The sequence below is a fragment of the Erpetoichthys calabaricus genome, chromosome 3 (genome assembly GCF_900747795.2).
Source record: "Erpetoichthys calabaricus chromosome 3, fErpCal1.3, whole genome shotgun sequence".
NCBI lineage: Eukaryota > Metazoa > Chordata > Cladistia > Polypteriformes > Polypteridae > Erpetoichthys > Erpetoichthys calabaricus.
The window spans coordinates 97,990,392-98,012,808 of NC_041396.2; the positions used below are offsets into that span (position 1 = coordinate 97,990,392).

The following is a 22,417-nucleotide window of genomic DNA, read 5'->3' on the forward strand; positions in this document are numbered from 1 at the left end:
ACCTTAAAATGGGACTCCCACGGTGCCCTCAAACATTTATTTGCACATCTCATTACTGTGAATGTTGATTAAGGGGCCTTCAAAATTCTTTTCATATAAACTGATCAAAAGAATTAAAGGAACACTTTGAAAACATCAGATCTCAATGGGGGAAAAATCCTGCTGGATAACTATACTGATATGGACTGAGTAATGTGTTACAAACTAAATGATATCACATCGTTTGATGGAAATTAAAATTATCAACCTACAGAGGGCTAAATTCAAAGACACTCTGAAAATCAAAGTGAAAGAATGATGTGGTAGGTTAGTCCATTTTGCCATATTTTCATTGCAGCAACTCCAAATTGTACTCAGTAGCTTGAATGGCCCCCACTTGCTTGTATGCATGGCCCGACAACAAGAATATTACCACACACAAAAAAGGTACAAAATTAACCTTTAATTTACAAAAGCATTAGCATCAATGATGCTAAAAACTATAGTTTAGCTGATGTGAACAGAACTGTGCACAGCTAACAGTTACAAGATATATACAGACCAAGACTTTTAGTCTTGAAGTGATTTAACAGATCACTAAATGTTAAAAAAAAAAAAAGATATATAGGTCAATTAGGTCTCCTTGTACAGATCTAAAAATCAACCAGCTGTTAACTTTAGGAACAAAGAAACCACCTTTTAAAACAGATTAAATAATGTAATTTTGAATGCCTGTGATCTGTGAAGTTCTGAAACAGACAAGCAGGAGTTGACTATGAAATAAATGTTTTTTTACATTTAACATTTTGCATATTTCTGTTTAAGAATGTAAAAAAAAAAAAAAATCCTAACTGTCCACCATACATATCAATGCACAAAGCATGACATAACTTTAAAGAATTATTATAAAATTTAGTCAAAACTGTACATTTTACTAAAACTGGACTGCTTTAATACAAAACCACTTAAATCCACTGCCTTTTACTCAGCTTTTTTTCCTATCAAAGCCTATTTTTTAATGTGCAGATATGACAGAATGATACAGACCTCTCTCTGTAAAACCACATTTTAGATTATTTCAAACTTGAAGCTTACATGAAACCTCTGATTGGGAAATGCTTTTACATTTAAAGCAAACTGTTTCCTATATGAGCCAACTGAATTTACTAACTTGCGGTATTTTTTTTTTTTTCTTTACGTGGCTTGCATTTAACTCATAAGGAGACACTGTACAGTACACAGCACATGACTGTTAATTCAGTAATTGAACAGAATTATAGTAAATGCTGCACTGACTAATGAAAAACAATGATTCCAAAGTCTTAGCATTGCTCCTAGGTAGACAACAACTCCTAAATGAGAAAGATAATCTCATCAGAAACCATGACCTGGTTGTCATCCTGCATGCTTTCAAGGGCCGACTTGATCTCTTCTTGAGAAAACGGATTCAGATTATTCTTATTGATGGTGTCCTTTAAATTGCGCATACTGATGGACTGAGCATGTGCAGCCTTGAAAGCTTCAAAAAGTGCTGCTTTGAATTCTTTAAATCTAAAAATAAAAAAAGACTAAGTTTAGATTTTATCAAAGCATGAATGATAATAAAGTGCTATTAAGACTTAAATTTACACAAAGAAGAATGAACAAAATATTTAAAAAGCTACGCTTAATATCGTGTTGTAAGATACAGGAAATGCAACACAATAGTCCTGTTACACAATTTGATATTAATATCTCCTACGGGTCTCAAATGAACAATTCAAGCTTTGTGGATTCCTAGGAGAAGCTCTGTGTACAGTTGGCAGTGCTACTGAAGGCAAATAAAATATTGGTAGGCATTTACTTTTTAAACGTCATGGTATCCCTGACATAACAGTGTGGTGGCAACATTTTTCAAGGGACTTCATGTCTGCCATAAAGCAAACTCCTCACAGAACTTTTAATACTAACACCAGCTTGCCACAAGCTGGACCTATATTATTAAACACACACAAGTTATTATTAGTGGTCTTCAATGAACAAAGGTTCACAGTGCTTACACTGATTTACATATACAAAAAACAGTAACAGAAAAATATAAACCACACAAAATATTATATTATATATATATATATATATATATATATATATATATATATATATATATATACACACACACACATACACATAATATTATAATATATATATATATATATATATATATATATATATATATATATATATATATATATAAATTGGACATCTCTCAAATGCAAACAACATCCTGCCAATATGACATGGCAGACGATCTTCATCTTTACTGCTTTACTTTTCATTGTTGTCCTTGTACTGGTGAGACACCGACAGCCTTTCACCTATAGCCTCTCAAATCTCCACCACAATTTATTGCCCGTCATCTAGAATTTGCTTCACCACAACACTCACCTTGCATCTGTCATCTTAACTTTGTCGACTTTTTCTGACACTTCCATTTGTTCCTCTTGACGCTCTGGAGTCTTTGAAGCCAACACTTGGGGGGAAGGGGGGGACACACCATACAACATATTAGCAAATATGGCCATTAAATTATTTCATTCAACCTAACAAGAAAACAATGAAGACAGTGCAATATGCTAATCAAATTTCAACACAAAGTAGTAGAGGTTTATTTCAATATGGTGAACGGCTATCTGTGCAAATACAGCATATAGTTTTCGTTTATCATCTTTCACACTAGCCCTCCAACCCAGTTAAAGCATGCACAAGTGGAATCAATTGTACAAAAACAGTGCCTCGTTTGAACTTGCAATAATTTCAGTATTGTTACTTCAGCCATGCTATGCTGCAATACTTCTGTATTTTGCACATCACTTGCAAAAAGCGGTGTTTTCATACTTTTTATTGTTATAAAACAGATAGTACACCCATTGATCAAAAAGCATTGCAGTAACAGATTTTCAACACTTCGCCAGCACCCTAAAAAGTATCAATTTACTCCTGATCCTGTTTCCTTTTAGAATGCATTATAAAAAACAAAAGATAGTTTCCTTTTTAATTAAACATAATGGGGGGGTGCGGGGTTGGGGGGGAAAATCAAACATGGCGATTACAATCACAATTTTAAAAAGCATTTTCAATGCCATGGAAACATTTTATCTACCTCAGCCAACCTATGTCTTTTGGAGGTTGCTGACTTGAAAAATTTCCTAATATACAGAGAAAAAAAAAAAAAAAAAAAAGGTTAAAAGTATTATACTTTTGACTAATCTGTATAGGATTAAAAGAACTCCGGATGTTTTTGTTTGACAACTAAATCCACTCTGCGGTACTTGACTGGCTCTTCATCCTACAAATTTATCAAATCAGGCTGCTCCACCTTTCACAAGCTGCCTTTTTTGTTTTATACTATAACTTATGCTTTTTGTGAATTATTTTTAGACTTTACTGCATATTATTTCTTACTTAGCAACAGATTTAAGTTTCTGGCAATGAAAGTGTTTGCCAAATTAAAAAAAAAAAAAGAAAAAAGAAAAAAAAAAAAAGGAGGAAATACTTTAAGACCATTATAATGCAACATACACTAAAGTAGGGAGTGTGTTTAATGTGTTCAAGTAATCATAACCAATTTTGCAGGGGTTTCACGTAAGGAATTACAGGGATATGAAGTATCCCAGTTCAACTTTTCTTGTTGATCATGTCACTTTCCATGCACAGAAAATATGTTTTTGTGTGTGAAGAAAGGTATTTTGCAATTGAAGGCTGCATCAGTGGACAAGTCATACAGTATGTAAGCGCTTATGCTTTGCATATGTACCATTCCCAAAATACTAAAAATATTAATAAAAATACAAAGGTACATTAATTACAAGTATAAACATTGGCAAAAGCTCCAACTACAACTACATTAAATATATTCTAATAACTGATTACGTTTAGTAGGAGTATTCAAATACTAATTTTTGTATATATTGACAACTCTACACACACTTAAGTAAACAGTTGGCTACTGCCAATTCAAATTGTTACTTAAGCAGTTATCACATTTTTAAAGATTTATGTAGTTTTGAACATGACTTATTGCTAACAGTAATAGAATGAAATTACATGTGCTAGTATGCTACATTTAATGTAGAATGTAATGCTACGTATTTAAAATGTAGTCCAAAGAGGCTCATGGTGGCCCAATAACTTTCAATGACAACACACTCCAATTCAAGTGTAAAAATGGCATTGATTGATGTGTTAGCTGTATAGGAAAATCTTTGACCAAGTAACATTATTGAAAGTTAAAAAGAAAAAAATTGTTGTCTTAAGGTAAAATCGTCACTGACAGCTGTTTGGACCATGATGGGGAGCAGGTCCTGAACTCTGCTGTTGAATTAGTGTTAAGAGAATTACTGACTAATTACAATGTGAAAATGCAGCCATGAGGTTATTTTAATACAACATAAATACCATGTGCACACTGTACATGTTTACTGTATGCTTACAGAGCGACTTTTACATAAGTCCTTTCCTCTTAAAATCACTTCTAATGATATTTTGCATTTCCCCCTTTTATTTCTTCTGCAGTTAAATTACTTCAAGTAGTAGGGGAAGTGAACTCATTTAAAAGTGGCTTTTTTGCAAGCCAGCTTTCTGGATGTTTGACAAACTTATACTGGAGATTCAATTTTGCGGTCAAGAGTGGTTGTTGGATGACTAACAGGATATTTCAAAAGATTTACAAGGTGAAGTAACCTTTGTCAACACAAGTCTGAATCTGTAAATTAACCTGTAATTGAAGCTGTATAGAATGTTTCTCTGCTTTAAGAAAGACTAGTTTGTAAATTTACTTTTCAATAGTAGACTTCATAAGTGCAGCATTTGACACCATCGACCATTCTATTTTACTACACAGGCTAGAAAATGATGTTGGGCTTACAGACACCATGCTGGCTTGGTTTAGTTCTTATTTATCAAATCGATTCCAATATGTACAGAAATGTGCTGCCAGTACTCCATCATTATACACAGAAGTTCAATATGGTGTCCCACAGGGCTCAGTACTGGGACCTTTACTGTTTTCACTTTACATGCTTCCACTGGGATCTATCATTAGGAAACAATGTTAATTTTCACTCGTATGCAGATGACCCCCATTTATACCTTTCATTTAAATCAGATGAAATTTCTCCGATGTTGTCTTTAATTAGTTGTGTTAGCGAATTAAAGGAGTGGATGAATGAGAACTACTTGTCTTTAAATACAGATAAAACAGAGATGTTAATTGTTGGAGGGAATGACGCTGATCATATTTTGTCATCATTTAACTCGGTTGGAATCCCAATTAATTTTACTGAATCAGCCCGCAATCTACGAGTTATCTTTGACTCTAGCATGTCATTTAAAGCACATATTACAAAGTCGTCCAAAACATGTTTCTTCCATCTTAAAAATGTTAGGAAATTAAACCACTTTCTATATAAACAGGATTCTGAGAAATTAATTCATGCATTTATCTCTAGTAGGATTGACTACTGCAATGCAGTGTTCACTGGATGTTCAAACTGTTCTTTATACAGCCTCCAGTTAATACAAAATGCGGCTGCAAGAATTATTACAAGAACAAGAAAATACGAACACATAACTCCAGTTCTTAAATCCTTACACTGGCTCCCGGTTTAGTTTAGGGCAGATTTCAAAATCCTTCTTTTAACATATAAAGCATTAAATGGCCGAGGTCCAGCTTACTTGTCTGAACTTATCATGACTTACAAACCAGAGCACACATTAAGATCTCAAGATGCTGGTCTGCTTATGGTTCCAAGGATTAATAAAATAACAATGGGAGGTCAAGCTTTTAGTTACAGGGCCCCTAAACTGTGGAATGGTCTGCCTGCTACTATAAGAGATGCCCCTTCGGTCTCAGCTTTTAAATCCCGGCTGAAGACTCACTACTTCAGTTTAGCATATCCTGACTAGAGCTGCTGATTAACTACATACTGCATCTCTGTTAGTCATTAGCACTGAAACATAAGTAACATGATAGTTAGAATTGGATACTAACCCTCACCTATTCTGTTTCTCTTCCCGGTACTCAAATGGGCCCACCTGCCAAGTTGTTTTGCCTGCCTAAGGAAAAGTCATCCCTGATGGAGGATTGCAGGAATCGTGTGAAAGAGGGGTCCTTTCATCGGACTGTTTCAGCCGTGGAATGGCCAAATGGGGGAGGCAGCTTGATGGATGAGGTCTCCAGTAGTCTAAAATTATCTAAATCTTATTATGTGATATCATCTACTGTTAAATTCTGCTCCGTACTTCTGAAAAAATTTTAATTTTTTATTGAGGATTTGTTTTGCTCTGTGTACTGTATTGTATTGACCCCCTTCTTTTGACACCCACTGCACGCCCAACCTACCTGGAAAGGAGTCTCTCTTTGAACTGCCTTTCCCAAGGTTTCTTCCATTTTTTCCCTACTAGTTTTTTTTGGGAGTTTTTCCTTGTCTTCTTAGAGAGTCAAGGCTGGGGGGCTGTCAAGAGGCAGGGCCTCTTAAAGCCCATTGCGGCACTTCCTGTGTGATTTTGGGCTATACAAAAATAAACTATTGTATTGTATAATATAAAATACATGTACAGCGCACTCCATTCAAGATATCTAGATGTATTTTAAAAGTTCAATTTTCAATTTAATTGAAAAACAAAAGTGCTAACTTTCAAAAACGTAACCCCCGGGAGCAGAATTGTATCATGTAGGCATACAGAAGGATTGACAAGGAAACAACAGTAGGTGCTTTTTGCATTACATGAGAACAGACCTTAAACAAAACCAAAAAAAGAGTAAGAAAACCACTTACAATCAGGGATCTCCTTTTCAGCACCTGCAAAATCATAAGGATCAAAAGATTCTCCTCCTGAGGGGTGGCGTCTAACAGACCTTCAACAAAATTGGAGGGGAAAAGCAATGAGGTATACATATTGAGTTCAAACAAATATACAATAATAGTATAAAACATCTAAAAAAATGAATGCTCCAACATAATTGCGTTTCTACAATGAAAGGATTAAATATAATGCTATAATATGTGCAAATTTCAAGAAATAAAACTTTTACTACAATTTAGGAAGATCATATTTTACAAGTTATAGCTGTTTCAAGTAGACCGAAAGAAGTGCCTGACTGAAACACTAATAAATTCCTTGTTTCCTACTTGCACTGCTTCATTGTGTCCTAATGTATCAAACACTAAAAGAAGAAACAGATAGAGTGCATTCAAATAATTTAATTTCACCCTGGAATAGGGCAGGGTAATTATCGCAAAATAACTTTTTGCTTAATAGAACTACAAGACATGGTCGCTACAAAGTCAGCAGAACTCATTACATCCATGTTTTGACAGATGACATGAAAAGCTAATGGTAATGAGAATAGCTCCACACCAATCATATGGCTGGAATAGAGTTACAGCCATGTCAGTTTAGGGTGACATACACAGCACTCAGCGTAGGAGCGACAGCTGCCTGCAGCACACATGCTAATGTTTGGGCTACTGCAGCTATGCACACTAGTATGTCAGGAGTGGGAGCAAGATACATTTTTTTGTAGTTTTTTTCTCTTTTTAACAAAAACTCAGGATTTTAAAAAATAAATAAATAATAAAAGAGCATTACCAAAAAAGACACCCTATGGCTCAAAAGACAAGGACATTGTTGAAAAGATGCGTCTGAGGAATTTGGGGGTGTGGAGATATTTTAGCTCTTTAAAGTCCAACAAGAAGCTGGGTAGTATGCACTGCAAATTATGCTGAAAGCATGTTCCCACAAAGACAGGTAATACCACTAATCTTTTGTACCATTTAAAGCAGTGGCATCCTTTAGAGCACACACAATGCAAGACTTTACTGCACTAATGGGGATTTCTTGTGCCTTTTTTTTTTTTGCCTTGGAGCATAAGCCGACCACAGTTGAGCAAATATAGCCATTTTTTATGTTCTGTACTGAAGATATATTCAGAATGTTTTTTTAATCTGTTTGTTTCCCAACCACTTGAAGCAGTTTGAATCTATAAAAAGTAAAGAATACATTATAAATTATTTTTTTTTTTTAATTTTATTTTGTGTTAATATATACTTTATTTGGAACTGGCCAAATTTACTTTGTGTTCTCATGTAAAACTTAAAAGCATTAAGATTTTAGTTTAAAATGTAAGGTCTATTTGTTTGGAGTTGACCAACAAAGTTAGTGTGTTCTCCTGTAAAACGTGAAAGCTTTTGACTGGTGAGAATTTAAACATTATTTTGTATTATCCATTTTATTTATTTGGAATTGACCAAAAAATTTAGTTGTGCATTTTGTGTGTGCTTTCCTGCGACATGTCAGAATTAAGATTTCAGTTTACTACTTATACCTATTTTATTTATTTGAAATACAGTTGTACTGTAGAACATTACACATTTGTCATGATCAACTTCTTACAGAAAATAAAACCAAAAATTAACCTTATGATATACCGGTAGTATTTTCGCATATCATGTAGGAGTAAAAAGGAATCTAACCTTGACAAATACTGATTTGATTATATTGTGATATACTGTATAGCGATATGAAAACAACTGTGAATAGATTAAGCCATACCCTCAAATTATCTGGAGAACAGTTTATACAGGATAGTATTCAGCTTAAATCTCATTCACCACAACTACTGTAGCTCTAGCCAAGATACATTCTTACCTCCTACTTCTTTTTTGGGATGATGTATTTTCTTCATCCTCTTCCTCAGTCTCATCATCACCTTCTTCTTGCCTACGCCGTTTCTTCTCTTTCTCTAAAACCTTGTGTATTTAAAATACAAACAAACAATGAAACACTACAGATTATGCAATCCAAAAAAGTACATTCAAAATTTGGTTTAGATAATAAAAGTAATATAATACTCAGAAATTTTTAAAAACGTTCATAAATAAATTACTACCATTTTGAATAAAAAATATTCCAAAGCTTTTCCAGCTCTTGGTTTTCTATTTATTGTATTTGAAGTCTTATTAAATATCCTCTTAAATGAAAACTTCACATTATGCTTTCTTTTCCACATTATGGAGCATTTGCCAAACACCTTACCTTCTTGAAATAAGCGAACTGCACCAGCTCCACAGCCACTTGAGCATCTTGTAAATCAATAGTTTTACTCATTCGTACTTTAGCATGTGCAGTTGACAGTCGGATAAGTGTTTCCAATGTACGAGCAGTTACAGGTGAGGTCTAAAACACAAAGCATTAGTTATAGTTACTTTTTGTGTATTGATACAGTAAAATGATCTGACATGAAACTTTACATTTCAGTCGTTTTTTTTTTTCTCTCTTTCTTAAATGAGTATTTAACTCAACTTTCATATAGCAATCAGAAAAACTCATTTTAAAATCAGATGTAGTATGTATCTAAAACACAGTAACAAAATAAATACCCGAGCAATTTCAGAGCCCATCTGGTCCTGACTGCGAAGTCTAGAATATTCTTCAGCAATATGTGAGGCTGCTTCTTGTGTTAGGCATGGCTTGACTAGTTTGGCTACATGAATGTACTTCCTCATGAACTCCATACTAACAATCTTTTCCCTAAATAAAGTGGTAGGGAGAAAGAACACAGACATGATTTATAATACTGCCAACAGTCATAATATACTTTTTAAGAAAAGAAGAAAAAAAGGATAGCCATACCTGCGACGCTTGTTTCCATGAAGAAGGTTGTCATGTCTTTCATACACCTGAAGCTGTTCTTCCGCTTCACGTATTAAACTGGGATCATCAGTTGCTAATATATCCACTGAACTTCCTAGAGGCAATGCTAAACAACGCCAGGAAAGCAGAGGTTACATAAAGCTTAATTTCTTTATTACATACCTATAGTTGGGGAAATGAAAACACCCATACCATCTCCATCTTGCTCTCCAGCACTTCGATATCTGTGCATCCTTAAGACATGATCAGAAATCTCACGATCTTGCTCTGGATCCATCTGATCCAACATTATAAAGAGTAAATCAAAACGTGACAGAAGTGAATCCTGAAGTCCAATATTCTCCATGGGTGTTTTATACTGATCATACTAGTAAAGGGTGAGGGGGAGAAAAAAAAAAAAAGTGTTAAACCTTACCACTTTCACAATCCACAAAACATGCTACTTCTATTACAAAATACCAAATACAAAATGAGATCAAAATATGAATAAAATGAAAGACTGTATGTACATGTACATAACCCATTTACTCCAAATGTTTTAAATAATTTCTGTATTAGGGTGTTGTACCATGTTAGCCATTATGAATGTAGAGAAAAGCCAAGCAAAATGACACCTTTTATTGGCTAAAAAGATTACAATATGCAAGCTTTCGAGGCAACTTTGGCCCCTTCTTCATGCAAGATGTAATACAGAAACTGGAGTTCCCTGTTTCTAGATAAAACTAAAACCATGTACAAGATTGCTAACTAGTAGCCAAGCACAAGGTCAGTTTTCTGGTTTAATCCATTATAATCTCTATATTTTATGATAATCTTTAGCACATCACTATGTGGCAAGCGGGGTGGATACATATTGCATGGACAAACACAAGACAACCAAACAGGAAATGGCCCTTTTAAAAGGCAGATTATCTTTACTAATACAAGGCTTAATACCCAGCCATTTAAGTTGTAGATTATTGGGCTGTCTACTGTGAATGATAGGGACTACGTCACCAGAATGGCTGACCCTTTAAATAAATAAATAAACCACAAGAAGGACGCTATTCAATTTCCCAGTGGAACCATTAATCCTTATTAGAGAACTCGGACTAAAACGGAGGTGCTAGAATTTAGACGAGTAAACCAATGGACTTGCATCATTCCTCCATGTTCTGCCCTAGGTATGGAACTGTAGATCAAATTTTGGACCTTGCAATGAAATTTGAAATCTTCAGTTTGCCAACCTACTCTGAAAGCTGAATCCTTCCCGTCTATAACCCCAACTAACAATTCAAAGGAGTGGTTCAGAGCACTGTAAAAACATCCTGCATGAAAATCTGCACATTCACATCCAAAGCCATGGTTCTTTGTCTTCTGCTGTCTTGCTAGTGAGTGTAGGCACAGTGGACTGTCATCAGTTGTGTTACTAAAGCAGTTAAGTGCTTAAGACAAAGTCTATTTGACAGGCTCTACAATGAAGTAAATAAGGTACTGTGATGTATATAAATTAGCTACATAGCGATTCACACACAGCAGTAACTTAGAGACCATAACAAAAGGTCTTCAACCAGAAAGATAAAACAGAGCATAACCACCCAGAATAGTGCACCTACTGTTGTGAAAGGAGAGAAGCTAGGTAAGGATTTGTTTCGGATATCCACCAAAAATGCTGCCTTAGTACCTTCTATGTAAGCTAAGCACCACTTAAAGAAGGACTACATACTGTAGAAAGATTATATCTCCCACCTATTCTAATAGGACCTGGGAGACTGGCTGAGGACAGAGAAATATTGCCTGGCTTGACTTGGTCTGCAAAGCCTTCTTGTTAACCGCATCAAAAATAGATTACAGAAAAACAAAACAACTCAATTAAGCAGAATTGTATATATTTATACTCAGTATTGTAGGTGGACGGGATGCCTGTTCATCCCGTATGCCAGGAGAGGAGATGGTATGGGAGGCTCCTGGAGGACAGACATATATCCCAGCCAAGGGAAAGAAAGGCACCAGACCAGAAAAAGACTTCTCAGGAGGTGAGATGGACATCCCGACCATGAATTCCATACCCGGGCAGGAAGCCCCAGGCAAATGGAAAGGTGTTCTGACTGGACATCTTTTGAGGACCTCCCTAGACAAGATTAAAGAACAGCACAGGGAAGGACCGTCTCCGAAGGGTGTTCATTCCCCCCAGGCGCTAGATGGCAGCACCCTCCATGTCGGCACCCATTCGGGAAGCAGCGGGGAATGCTAGGAAATGTAGTTTGGCACAGAAGCCCTGCTGGGGCCCGTGGGTGCCACAAAAGAATGCTGCAGGGAGATGTACTCACTATTATATGGGACTTCCATGTGACCTGGAAGTACTTCCAACAGGCAACAGCCCTGGCACCGGACATCCTCCTGGGTTCTCAATAATAGGGATCTCACTCCCTTATCCAGGCGAGTTGGAGCTGGGAGGATGGAAGTCAACACTCGAATGGCAAAGGGCAGTGCAGTGGTGAAAGGAAACATATTGAGAAAACTTGTGCTTATACTGAGGTACTTTTGTAATAAACACCCATTTATTTGAACCCAGGAGTATGTTTTGTCTGCTCCTGTTTGGGGCTCACTGATGCCCTGTGTCCATCACAGTATATTGCAAAATGTACTTTTTTGCTAAGTGTGTCATTTGTAATTCACAATTTAATGAATAGCAACATTGTAGTTTTCATGCACAGTGTCAAATATGCATGAAATTAAAGCAATTGTGCATTCAATATCAAGACATGGTGTACATACATTTTGCAGCATAGAGGTATATAATACAAAGCAAAAATGTCTTTGCTTCCTTATTAAAGGTTAAAGCTGGGCATGTAATCTTAATAACAAAATTAGTTCTTTAAACATATGTGAAAAGTAACCAATTTGCAAACATTAAATAATGACTTACAATTGCATACTTACCCTGCCATACACTGGATTGGCAGCAGCCAGGACACTGCAGCGAGCATTGAGTCTAGCATGGATGCCAGCTTTAGCAATAGTGACTCGACCTTGCTCCATAACTTCATGGATAGCAGTCCTGTCCATATCTGACATTTTATCAAACTCATCAATGCAAACCACTCCTCTGTCTGACAAGACCATTGCACCAGCTTCTAATCGGCGTTCACCTAAAAGATGAAGATGTTTAAAAGAATTAACATAAAAGATCACAAAAGCAAAACATACAGTTCTGCATATTAATCCAAAGTGATGAAACTAATGTGAACACTTCAGCCCTTTACCAAATGCTGTGAACTTTGCAGCCTTGACAATTTTTATTAAATTTCCCTTTTCGTTGTTTCAAGGTCATTCTAATAATTACCCAAAATTGCTACAAAGCAGCTCTTCCTAACTTAAATACTTTAAATGACAGTCTTTAAATTATACCCATATTCTTCTCTGAATTCATTTGGGAAAGGCATAAATGGCATGTCCTAGGCAACATTTTGTTCCAAATTCTCTCCTCTTATAAAGGACAGTATCTGCTACATATCCATGCCTTACTATGTAAGCTTAGGTCTATTATCACCATTTGGTATTAATGACATATCCCCTTGCAACACAGGCATTACATTTTCTACCTTCCAAAAATCTTCAGTCATCAATTCAAACAAATTGAACTGATCAACATATTTTTTCTCTTAAACCTCCATAAAATGGACCTGAACTTTGACAAAAATACAAGATGACATGACCAGTCAAATTCTATTAATTCAATTCTGGCAAGATTCATCTTTAAATTTCTTTTCTCCCTAAACTTGTTTTAAACTAAAAATAAATTTTATATGATTTAGTCATTGCATCACCTCCTACTAACACAAAAGCCATCACTTATGAGATATAACACCCATGGTCTAAAGGCAAAAATTTCTAGGGGTGTTACAGAATACATTCTTTAATAAAGGTACTAAAACAACATTTATTTCTATAGCACATTATACATATACCACAAAAGAGAATGAAGCTCAGTGTCAAAAAAATTTTTTTTACCCAAAACATTACAAATTAGGTAAAATTACAAATGGACTAAAAATTTTGATTACAGTAATATCTTCTTTCCTTTCTAACAAACTCCAAAAGAAATGAAGGGTACTTGTGAGACAACAGTAGGAATTTTTACAGTTCTTACAAACAGTTGTTGAGATGGTAGATGTGAGGCTTGTATATTATGTCATTTAAAGCTATTCAATGCATATACAGTAACTGTGTAAATACTGTTAACAAATAAGTAAAAAAAAAAAAATTTTTAAAAAAACCAACACCACCACCATATAAATTACCTGTCTCATGATCAGTTGTAACAGCAGCAGTCAATCCTACACCAGAGGAGCCTCGTCCAGTTGTGGCAATAGCACGAGGTGCAGTATGCAGAACATAACGAAGAAGCTGAGACTTGGCCACTGATGGATCACCTATTGGATGTGAAATAAAGATCAAGATAAAAAACAAGCAATATGCATGAAAGTTTAACCTTAAAAAGAATCAAACCTTACTTAAAACAATACCTTTCATAATGAGCTTGTTGAGAAGCAAATACATGAGGTCAAAAATTTACAAGGAACAGAGAACGTGTAAATATCTGTGCCAAAGAATTACAAGACAATCTTTTAAAGAAAATTACCTATAAGTAGTACATTAATATCCCCCCGGATACGAGAGCCATTCTCCAGAACTTTTTCAACTCCTCCAAGCAACATGCACAGTATAGCCTTCTTAATGTAGTCATGTCCATGTATGCTGGGAGCTAAGGAGCGAGACAGCTGGTCAAAGACATCCTGCAGTCAGAAGCAAAAACATTGTCTCATTCACAACCTCATTATATAAAAGGAGTCATCCAACATATCAGATCAAAGTTCAAATGGTTAAAGAAACACCACCAACAATTGTGGAAGCCCATATACCAGACTGTTTCAATGTTAAGATATTAAAAACCCTACTCACAAATTGCATGTACACAACATTCTCTTACTGTTCAGCATTGGAATTAATTCATAGTTAGCTTCCGTATTGCACTGGTTAATCACAAGTGCACCAAACCCAAATAAAAAGTTGACTTAAGAATATTTCTTCCAAAGAAGTGATAAGCTATTTACTTAGTTTGAGTTATGTTGTGAACTCTTACAACTACATAAAACATTTTACAAATGTGTATCAATCAGTTCCTTGCATTTTACAAATTATTATGCATACAGTATAACTAAGCTGAACCATCTTTCTCTCTGAATTAACTGGACTGGAAGCAGTTATCACTGTGCTTCCCACAGCGAACCACAATAATTATTTTCAATCAACCTTTTGTATAATGTAACTATAGCATTTTTTTTCCTTAATTGACAAGAGAATGTACAAGACAATAATAGTGCTTAGGCTTTTTGCCCTCACATGCGAAAATGTTATACCAATTACAGAATTTCTCTGTTTAATTGCATATAAACATGTACACTACTACCCATCACAGTAGAACTTCTAATTGCAGCACAACAAGTAAAATAAGTAACACAGCCTGTCTATAGGCTATTTATATTATTTTAAAAAATAAATAAATAAATAAAACACAGTATATTAATACCTACTCTTGCGCCAAATAAAATGAATTAAAACCAGTTTTTTTCTACCAAGTTAAGCTTGCTACGTTTAAAAGTTTGAATTTTATGGCCTGCTATATCAGCTCAGCAGCTCACATTTTCATGACTGCTTGACTAAAGACTCACTTTGAAATGGGTTTTGCTAAATTTCTTTATCTTGGCCACATCATCAGCTGAGAACAATGGAGTGATTTCTTTGCTCATCTGCTTCACATGGCAAGCAATCATGATAGTCCTAAAACAAAAACGGATATTAGCACCTTACTTGATATTCAAAAAACACATTTGGACTTCTGATTAAGAAAATATTACAAAGTACAATTTTTTTTGTATAACTGGTTTACCTAAAAGTGCCAGAAGTGTACCCGCCTTTCTTGGCAGGCAAGCAGCGGTAGGTCCCAATAACCTGAACACGGTCACCAGGCTTGACTGTATCCACAAGGTCATTGTCTAAAACAATGTCTACTGATCGTGGCAGCTGACCAGCAGGAGCTTTTTCAGGCATCTCTTGAATAGAGATAGTCTGATGATCTTTATAAATTGATAGACCAAACTCTGTTTCCAGTGGATTGTTTTCTTCATCCTGAATTTAAAAAAAAAAAAAAAAAAAAATTTACTGACACCTTAATTGTCCAAGTAATTAGCTCTTTTCATGCACAACTTTCCAAATTGACTTAAGACCTCAGGATTTGACTTTCTCCTAAAGTTGTGCATTTCGTTTGTGTCTTTTTGGGTAAAGTTATCTAGGAACTGAACTGGTGTTCATTCACATTTCTCGGTCAAGTCAAGTCAGGTTGGTGAGCATGCGTTGGCGCACCCACCAAATGATAAAACAGCTCCGAGTGCTGGTTGGCAACCCCCAGGTAGACACACAGTCCAGTCCCACCTCCCGGATATGGCCATCTATCTGCCACAGCCAGATGTTACGTGGGCATCCCCTTGGCCCGGTCCAGCCGCTCAGGTCCTCAACAATGAGGATCCTGCAAGCCAGCTCACCCTCGGGAATTGTGCCACATGGCCATAGTGCTGTAACTGACACTCACTCACAATGCGATGTGGGGAACCTTCCGTGACATTTCTCAAAGCATCAAAAAATTTCCTTTTTTTTCTTTCTACATTTGTCCATTTTCTGATTAGACAGTGCTCCATACTGATGTTCATCTGGTTTATACCCTTTTCTTTTGGTGTCAGCAATTTCTGTGAGTACAATGTAGGGAGCATATACAAATCTGCAAAGTAAGCTTACAAATGCAAATTGTTTCTTTGAGTATTTCAAATTTTGTGTATTGTTTTTATCACTGCTCACAAGTCTTATAGCATCTGGTAGCAGTATCCACTTTTATACTCCTAGACTATGGGTACTCAGTTATAGTTCTGGAGGTTTACAGTAGCTACAGGTTTTTGTTTTAACCAGTTACTTGATTAAAAATATTAGTAAATAAATAGCTTCTAGACTTCGTTAGCTTGCTTCTTACAATTGTGAACTTTTAACTGCTTGTTTTAGTGTTGAAACTGCTACACTTAGTTTCTTGTTTTCTTAATCAGCCATCAGTTAATAATAAGGTGCCAATGACAAAGGAACCACCAGTTCTCCATGCTTCCATTTAAACCTGTGTGCATGCATCATAAAGCACGTGTTAATAAAAATGTTTTGAAACAAAAGAGAAAAGGGCAGCCACAAACCATACTTATACAAATTTTAGAAAACAAAAATATACAATTATTGTCTTAGGAAAAATGAAAGAATTAACAAGACACAATATTAAATACCACGTTTCATTATCCGTTAGGCCTGGCTTACAATTACAAAATTAGATAGAAAGAAAACTTGCAGCCACTGCGCACCTCCAGGGCGTTAACTGAGTACACCTGTACTAGCCTTTACAGAATTTGTTAATTGTAATTGTACATATTTTTCAGTTCACCTTCCTTGTTAGAATTATTGGATACTGTTCATATTTGTAGCATTTTTTGGGTTGACATAGCTCAAAGTTTTCTCCTTTAAGTACTGGTCTACAACACCACTGACCACTTCATAATAAAAGTGGACCATTGAGTCACAACTGAAGCTGCTATATACTGAAACAACCCAGATCTAAAACACTTCTACATACCTTAGTAGGATAAATAGCACTGGATGGGAAGGCATCTAGTGAGGTCATATCTGTATACTTTCTCTCCATGGTTTTTTTTGTAGCAGGACAATAGTGAACACTCCGTACAACCTTGGGTCGGACAAGGGAACCTATAAGAACACATTAAAGGATATGAATCGATAACAGATTTGCTATAGTAAACATTTTAGCATGATATATATCACTTCAAAACTATGAAAATTAGTTCAGACAAACTACTCATGCAGAAAACTGAAAAAAAAAAAAATGAATGCAATTTACTCATTTCTGCGAACACCACTTTTCATATTTACATAATATTCACTGCTCATGAAAACAATGTATATATAGAAGACGTTATAAACATTCTGAAGACTGGCAAATAGAAGGTGGTAATTGACACTGAGTGGTACAAAGCTATTAAAAATAGGTTATCAAACAAATTATTAATGTATTTGATTCAGCTTTGGGTTAAGTTGTAGGTTGATTCTTCTTTCTCACTTTTGGCTCAAATCATAAGGAAATAGATTTTCTCAGAACATGTTTGGGGATGTTATGTTCTCACACTACCTAGAAAAGCCAAGAACTATGCTTCTCTACTACAAAATTATTGAAACAGGAACAAACAACAAAGTAAGGTCAACCAATAAACCCCTAACTGCAACTACAAAATAAACAAAGACTCCAGATTTTTACACCGCAGATAAAAGTATTAACTCAGCTCATTCACATAACCTCTTGCTTAAAGAATATTCTACGAGATTACACAATTGCAGGTGAAAAGTACTTAAGACAGCACTCACACTTTGTGACAATTCCTTCTACACAAACAACAGTGCCCAGAAAACTAGAGGCAAGGGTGCGTGGAGTTACATGCTGTTTTCCAAAGCTTCCTTCTAACCCAACATAGAACTCTTCATACTGCTTGGCATATGTTGCATCAATTGTTGCTACAAACTCTTTGAGGGCACGCTGGAAGGCCAGGAGCTCCATTACCGAATTGTCCAATAGCCTGTTGGAACAAAATTATAAAAATCAGTTTTACAGACATTACATGGCTCTAAATTAAACTGTAAAAACAAAGTTAATACTCACTTGGCAGCCCGGCCTGAATTCCTTTGGCGTAGCTCATTGATATTCACAATAAGACGACACCGGTTGTCACTGATCATATCCCTTACTTTACTCTGGTAAATACCTTGATCTTGCTATAGGAGAGAAAGATTTGTACAATTTTTATTAAAAAAATAAAGCACACAAACCAAGTTAAAAAAAAAATTCTAACACATTATCAGGATATAATTAAAAAAAAAAATCAGATATAACAGACAAGTCTTGAAAAATCTTACACATCAAGAATTGAAATCTTGATTCACTAATTAATGTGGAATACAGAGAAATGTGTCAGCTAAATCAGATTTCTGTAAGTTTGTACAATATACCAGTATTGAAAAATAGTACAGAAAATCTAGTTTTTAAAACAGTATAGTACCAGCATTTCAGTAATTGGGTGCTGGAAGTAAACAATAGTTTTCAAAGACACTTGTACTCAGATCTTTGTTCTTCCTCTCACTGATGTGCTGTACACTCCTCAGAGGACAAAATGTTTGATACACTACAGAATTCAAAAAAGGAATCACAACTTGCAGAAAAAGGCAATAAGGGGTGCGGTTGACTCTGGGAGGGCCAATCATCCCCAAAGACTCTTTATAAATACTGTGTGAAGCCGCAACATTCACTGCAATACAAAGCACATGCACCGTCAGCAACCAAAACACATTCACACTTATTGCGGCCAATTCAATTGGTGTATTGATATTCTTGTAGTCATGAGGTGACAGTTTTTGGTCAGTTTTGCATACCTAAAAATGTCACAGTAGAGGAAATGACACAGCTGATGGAAGAAGAGTTGCACTCACTTTAAAGACAAGAAAGAAAGGAAAAGAAGTATCCAAAAACAGAAATAGGAGAGCAAGAGTAATGTTCTGGTGTGTGGGTGACCTACATGATGAACAGATGCACTTGAAATATTATTGCAGGTCTATCTTGTGCTTTAGTGACCTGTTACATGGGTGTCAGAATAGGGACTGAAGGGTTGAGTATGATGTAACAAGCCGATCCTCAAAACTTACCACTTTGGATACATGGTGCCATGTCTACATCACAAAGTAGTTAGAAAAAGCTCCACACATAGCAAAAACCCAGTACTGGCATGGTTCTGTGTCTGGTGTAATTTTCACCACACTGCCCTTGCACCCAGCACAGACACATCCATTGTAAACCAGCCTTTAGCCACCCCGATTTCTGATGTGTTTTATACTCTGGTGGATTTTTTTTTCTTCTTTATTTCGCCTTATACAATTTCTTGTATTAAGAATTTGTTAGTTTGTTTTCGCATACCCCTTGGGGTCAGGGCGCAGGGTCAGCCATTGTACAGCACTCCTGAAGCAATTACAGGTTAAGGGCCTTGCTCAAGGGCCCATCAGAGTAGGATCTCTTTTGGCAGTGACGGGGATTCGAACCGGCAACCTTCAGGATACCAGCGCAGATTGATTCTTCTATGAAATCTGCAGCTGTTCAATGCACTGGAGGCCACCAACACACTGAAGAAGTCAAAGTGGAATGATAGCGAGGTACTAAATTATGTGGCACAAGCATTTGTGTGGCGCATCGGGTAGGAGCACGAGTGTGTGGTGGGGAGGAGGTGATGTCGTGTTATTTGCTTCGGTACTGTTAAAGTACTGGTACTGAGGTCCTAAAGCTGATATCAATGCCAAAGTCATAACTTTAATACCAATCCAACACTACCACTCAGATTCCAGGTGTTTAATAAAAAATAACCCCACAGGTCACAATGTCATAATGAAAATCTGTGGTTCAACAAATTAATCGACTTTAATAGGCAATTGTCTAACTCTTGTAACCAGTAACACAGTTCATGGATTTTAACATTATACATTTCTTAGGACCTAAACAAGTAGTTAAAGATTGGTAAATTATAAAATTAGAATTTGTAAATTAACAAATATTATATTTTTGCTACTGACACAGAGTTATATGTTAAAATTCTCGACAAAAATCATCTCGTACTATTAGTAATTTTTTGCTAAGACGGTCAATTGGTAAGTTGATCTTTGAGCTCTGAAAGTTCACACCCTTGAGTGGAACTGTATGTTTGATAAGAAATTTCGCTGAAATCACAAAGGTGTAGTTATGTGGATGATATCAGACCCAGTACTGTGAAGTGAAGCAAACGTGGGTAAAGAAACTTGCAATTCACAATTAATTGTAGTCTATCACTATATTGAGTTATGCTTGTAATCATTCAGATGAATGAGTTTGCTTTATAGACTTCACTAAACCAACAGATCATAGATGTATGCAGCTAGTTTCTACCCCCCCATTATTCACCAATTATCACAATACCTGTGCATACAGATGATTTGCCCCTATAAAAAGAGCTTCCTCATAAAATGAAGTCAATGTGTTGCTCTTGTGTGTAATCCAGCTATGCCAACCCACTAAATACTTACGAAAGTTGTTCTATGTATGCTTTAATAGATGAAAATACGCCAGTTATTGGTAATGTTTGTATAGCTTAGTCCTAAATAAGGGTTTCAGGATCCCAAAACATGTCAGCCTTTTTAAATTGAATTACCCATAAGCTACACAATGGGACGGCATCAAGTTACTCGAAGGGATTGAGTGTTTCAAAAACGTTTTCTTCAAGGTTTAAAAGGTGCTGGTAACACCTGTATTTTTGCAGTATCTAAATTAATCTCTTACTCATAAGCTCTAATGAAACAAGACCTTAGAAGAGTCGTATGTTGGTGTTAACACTTCCAAGTAACGTTTCTCGAAACAAATATTGAGACGTGAAGCTTTTCGGGACATTCTAAACAAAGCTCTGCGCAAAAAAGCTTCACATGTATTTATTTTTTGCTTCACGTAATACCAAGTCGCAAATTACTGCATGGGATGGAAGTGTGCGATACTCCATTTTGTCTTCATTTACGGCGCATGCTCATGACATCAGCAGATTGACTACTCGTATGGTCACGCCCACCAATGGGGCACTGCGAGGAAGAGGAGGTGTTCTACAGAACAACATACAATGAAGTTTTAGTAATTAGGAGTTCACAAGTCTCGGGGAATTAAGCAAAATGTGAAAACTAAAAATAGGAAAAGTAAACGCGGCAAAGACATTCGACAGTTCAAGGCTTCAGAGTACAAACAGTTTCGAACAATCAATTAAGCAAGCTGCGATTTTCTCTGCATATTGAGAAAATCAAAGTGCTAGCATTCCAAAGAGATCCCTTCCAAAAGTTAAGAATGTAAAAAAAAAAAAAAAGTCATAAAGAAAAAAATCACTTTAACAAAAAAATCATTACAATTCCAATCAATTTTAAATCTTTAAAGTCGTATGTATGGAGATACTACATATTACTGTATTGTAATATTGGGACGCTACACGTTTTAAGTATTAAAAAAACACTCGATTGACGTGCTTGCAGAAAAGCTGTGCTTCGTTTTGACAACCACAGTAGCAAATACACAACGAAACCAAATGGGAATGCATTTAAACCACTTTACCATTAACAGTATACCATCCCAGGAAGCACAATACGCTAGAAACAAGCAAATATCTCTTCATATATACAAGTAAACTTACTTCGTCGTCTAAGAAATCGAGATAATCCCGCTGTGCCTCTCTCATTTCTCTATCGTCCACGACTTCAAACTCCATTGTGTTAATGTATACTTTTTAAATAAAGGCGAACGTAGCAATGCTGCTTCAGGAGCGTGCAAACCGCTAACTGTGTGGGACACCCTAGTGGCGCGAAATGGCCGAAATTTCCCGCCAGTAGTGCTTTCGTCAACATCGTCTGTTAAGCCGATTGGCCCAATGAAGAAGAACACGTTTACGTATACGACTTGCTCGCCCGCCCCTTTTTTGCATGCTGGCCACGGATAGGCTAAAAGAGCGGAAATGCTGTTCATTTTTCTCCAAGAGGCCGGATTTCATATCCATCAGACTCAAGC

General features: G+C 36.0%; 1 protein-coding gene across 1 annotated transcript; it reads right to left on the reverse strand.

Moving 5' to 3' along the window:
* Positions 1-422: 422 nt before the first annotated feature.
* On the reverse strand, positions 423-22,242 carry LOC114648274 (zygotic DNA replication licensing factor mcm3-like). Its single transcript, XM_028797222.2, has 17 exons — positions 22,047-22,242; positions 18,470-18,582; positions 18,178-18,386; positions 17,375-17,505; positions 15,605-15,843; positions 15,387-15,495; positions 14,297-14,450; positions 13,956-14,087; positions 12,595-12,803; positions 9,865-10,039; positions 9,652-9,778; positions 9,399-9,549; positions 9,055-9,195; positions 8,668-8,768; positions 6,795-6,874; positions 2,404-2,488; positions 423-1,530 (listed from the first exon to the last, which is right to left on the reverse strand). Exons 1-17 carry the CDS (start codon positions 22,119-22,121, stop codon positions 1,332-1,334), a joined length of 2,430 nt encoding a protein of 809 aa, XP_028653055.1. The 5' UTR covers positions 22,122-22,242; the 3' UTR covers positions 423-1,331.
* Between the last annotated feature and the right edge of the window lie 175 nt (positions 22,243-22,417).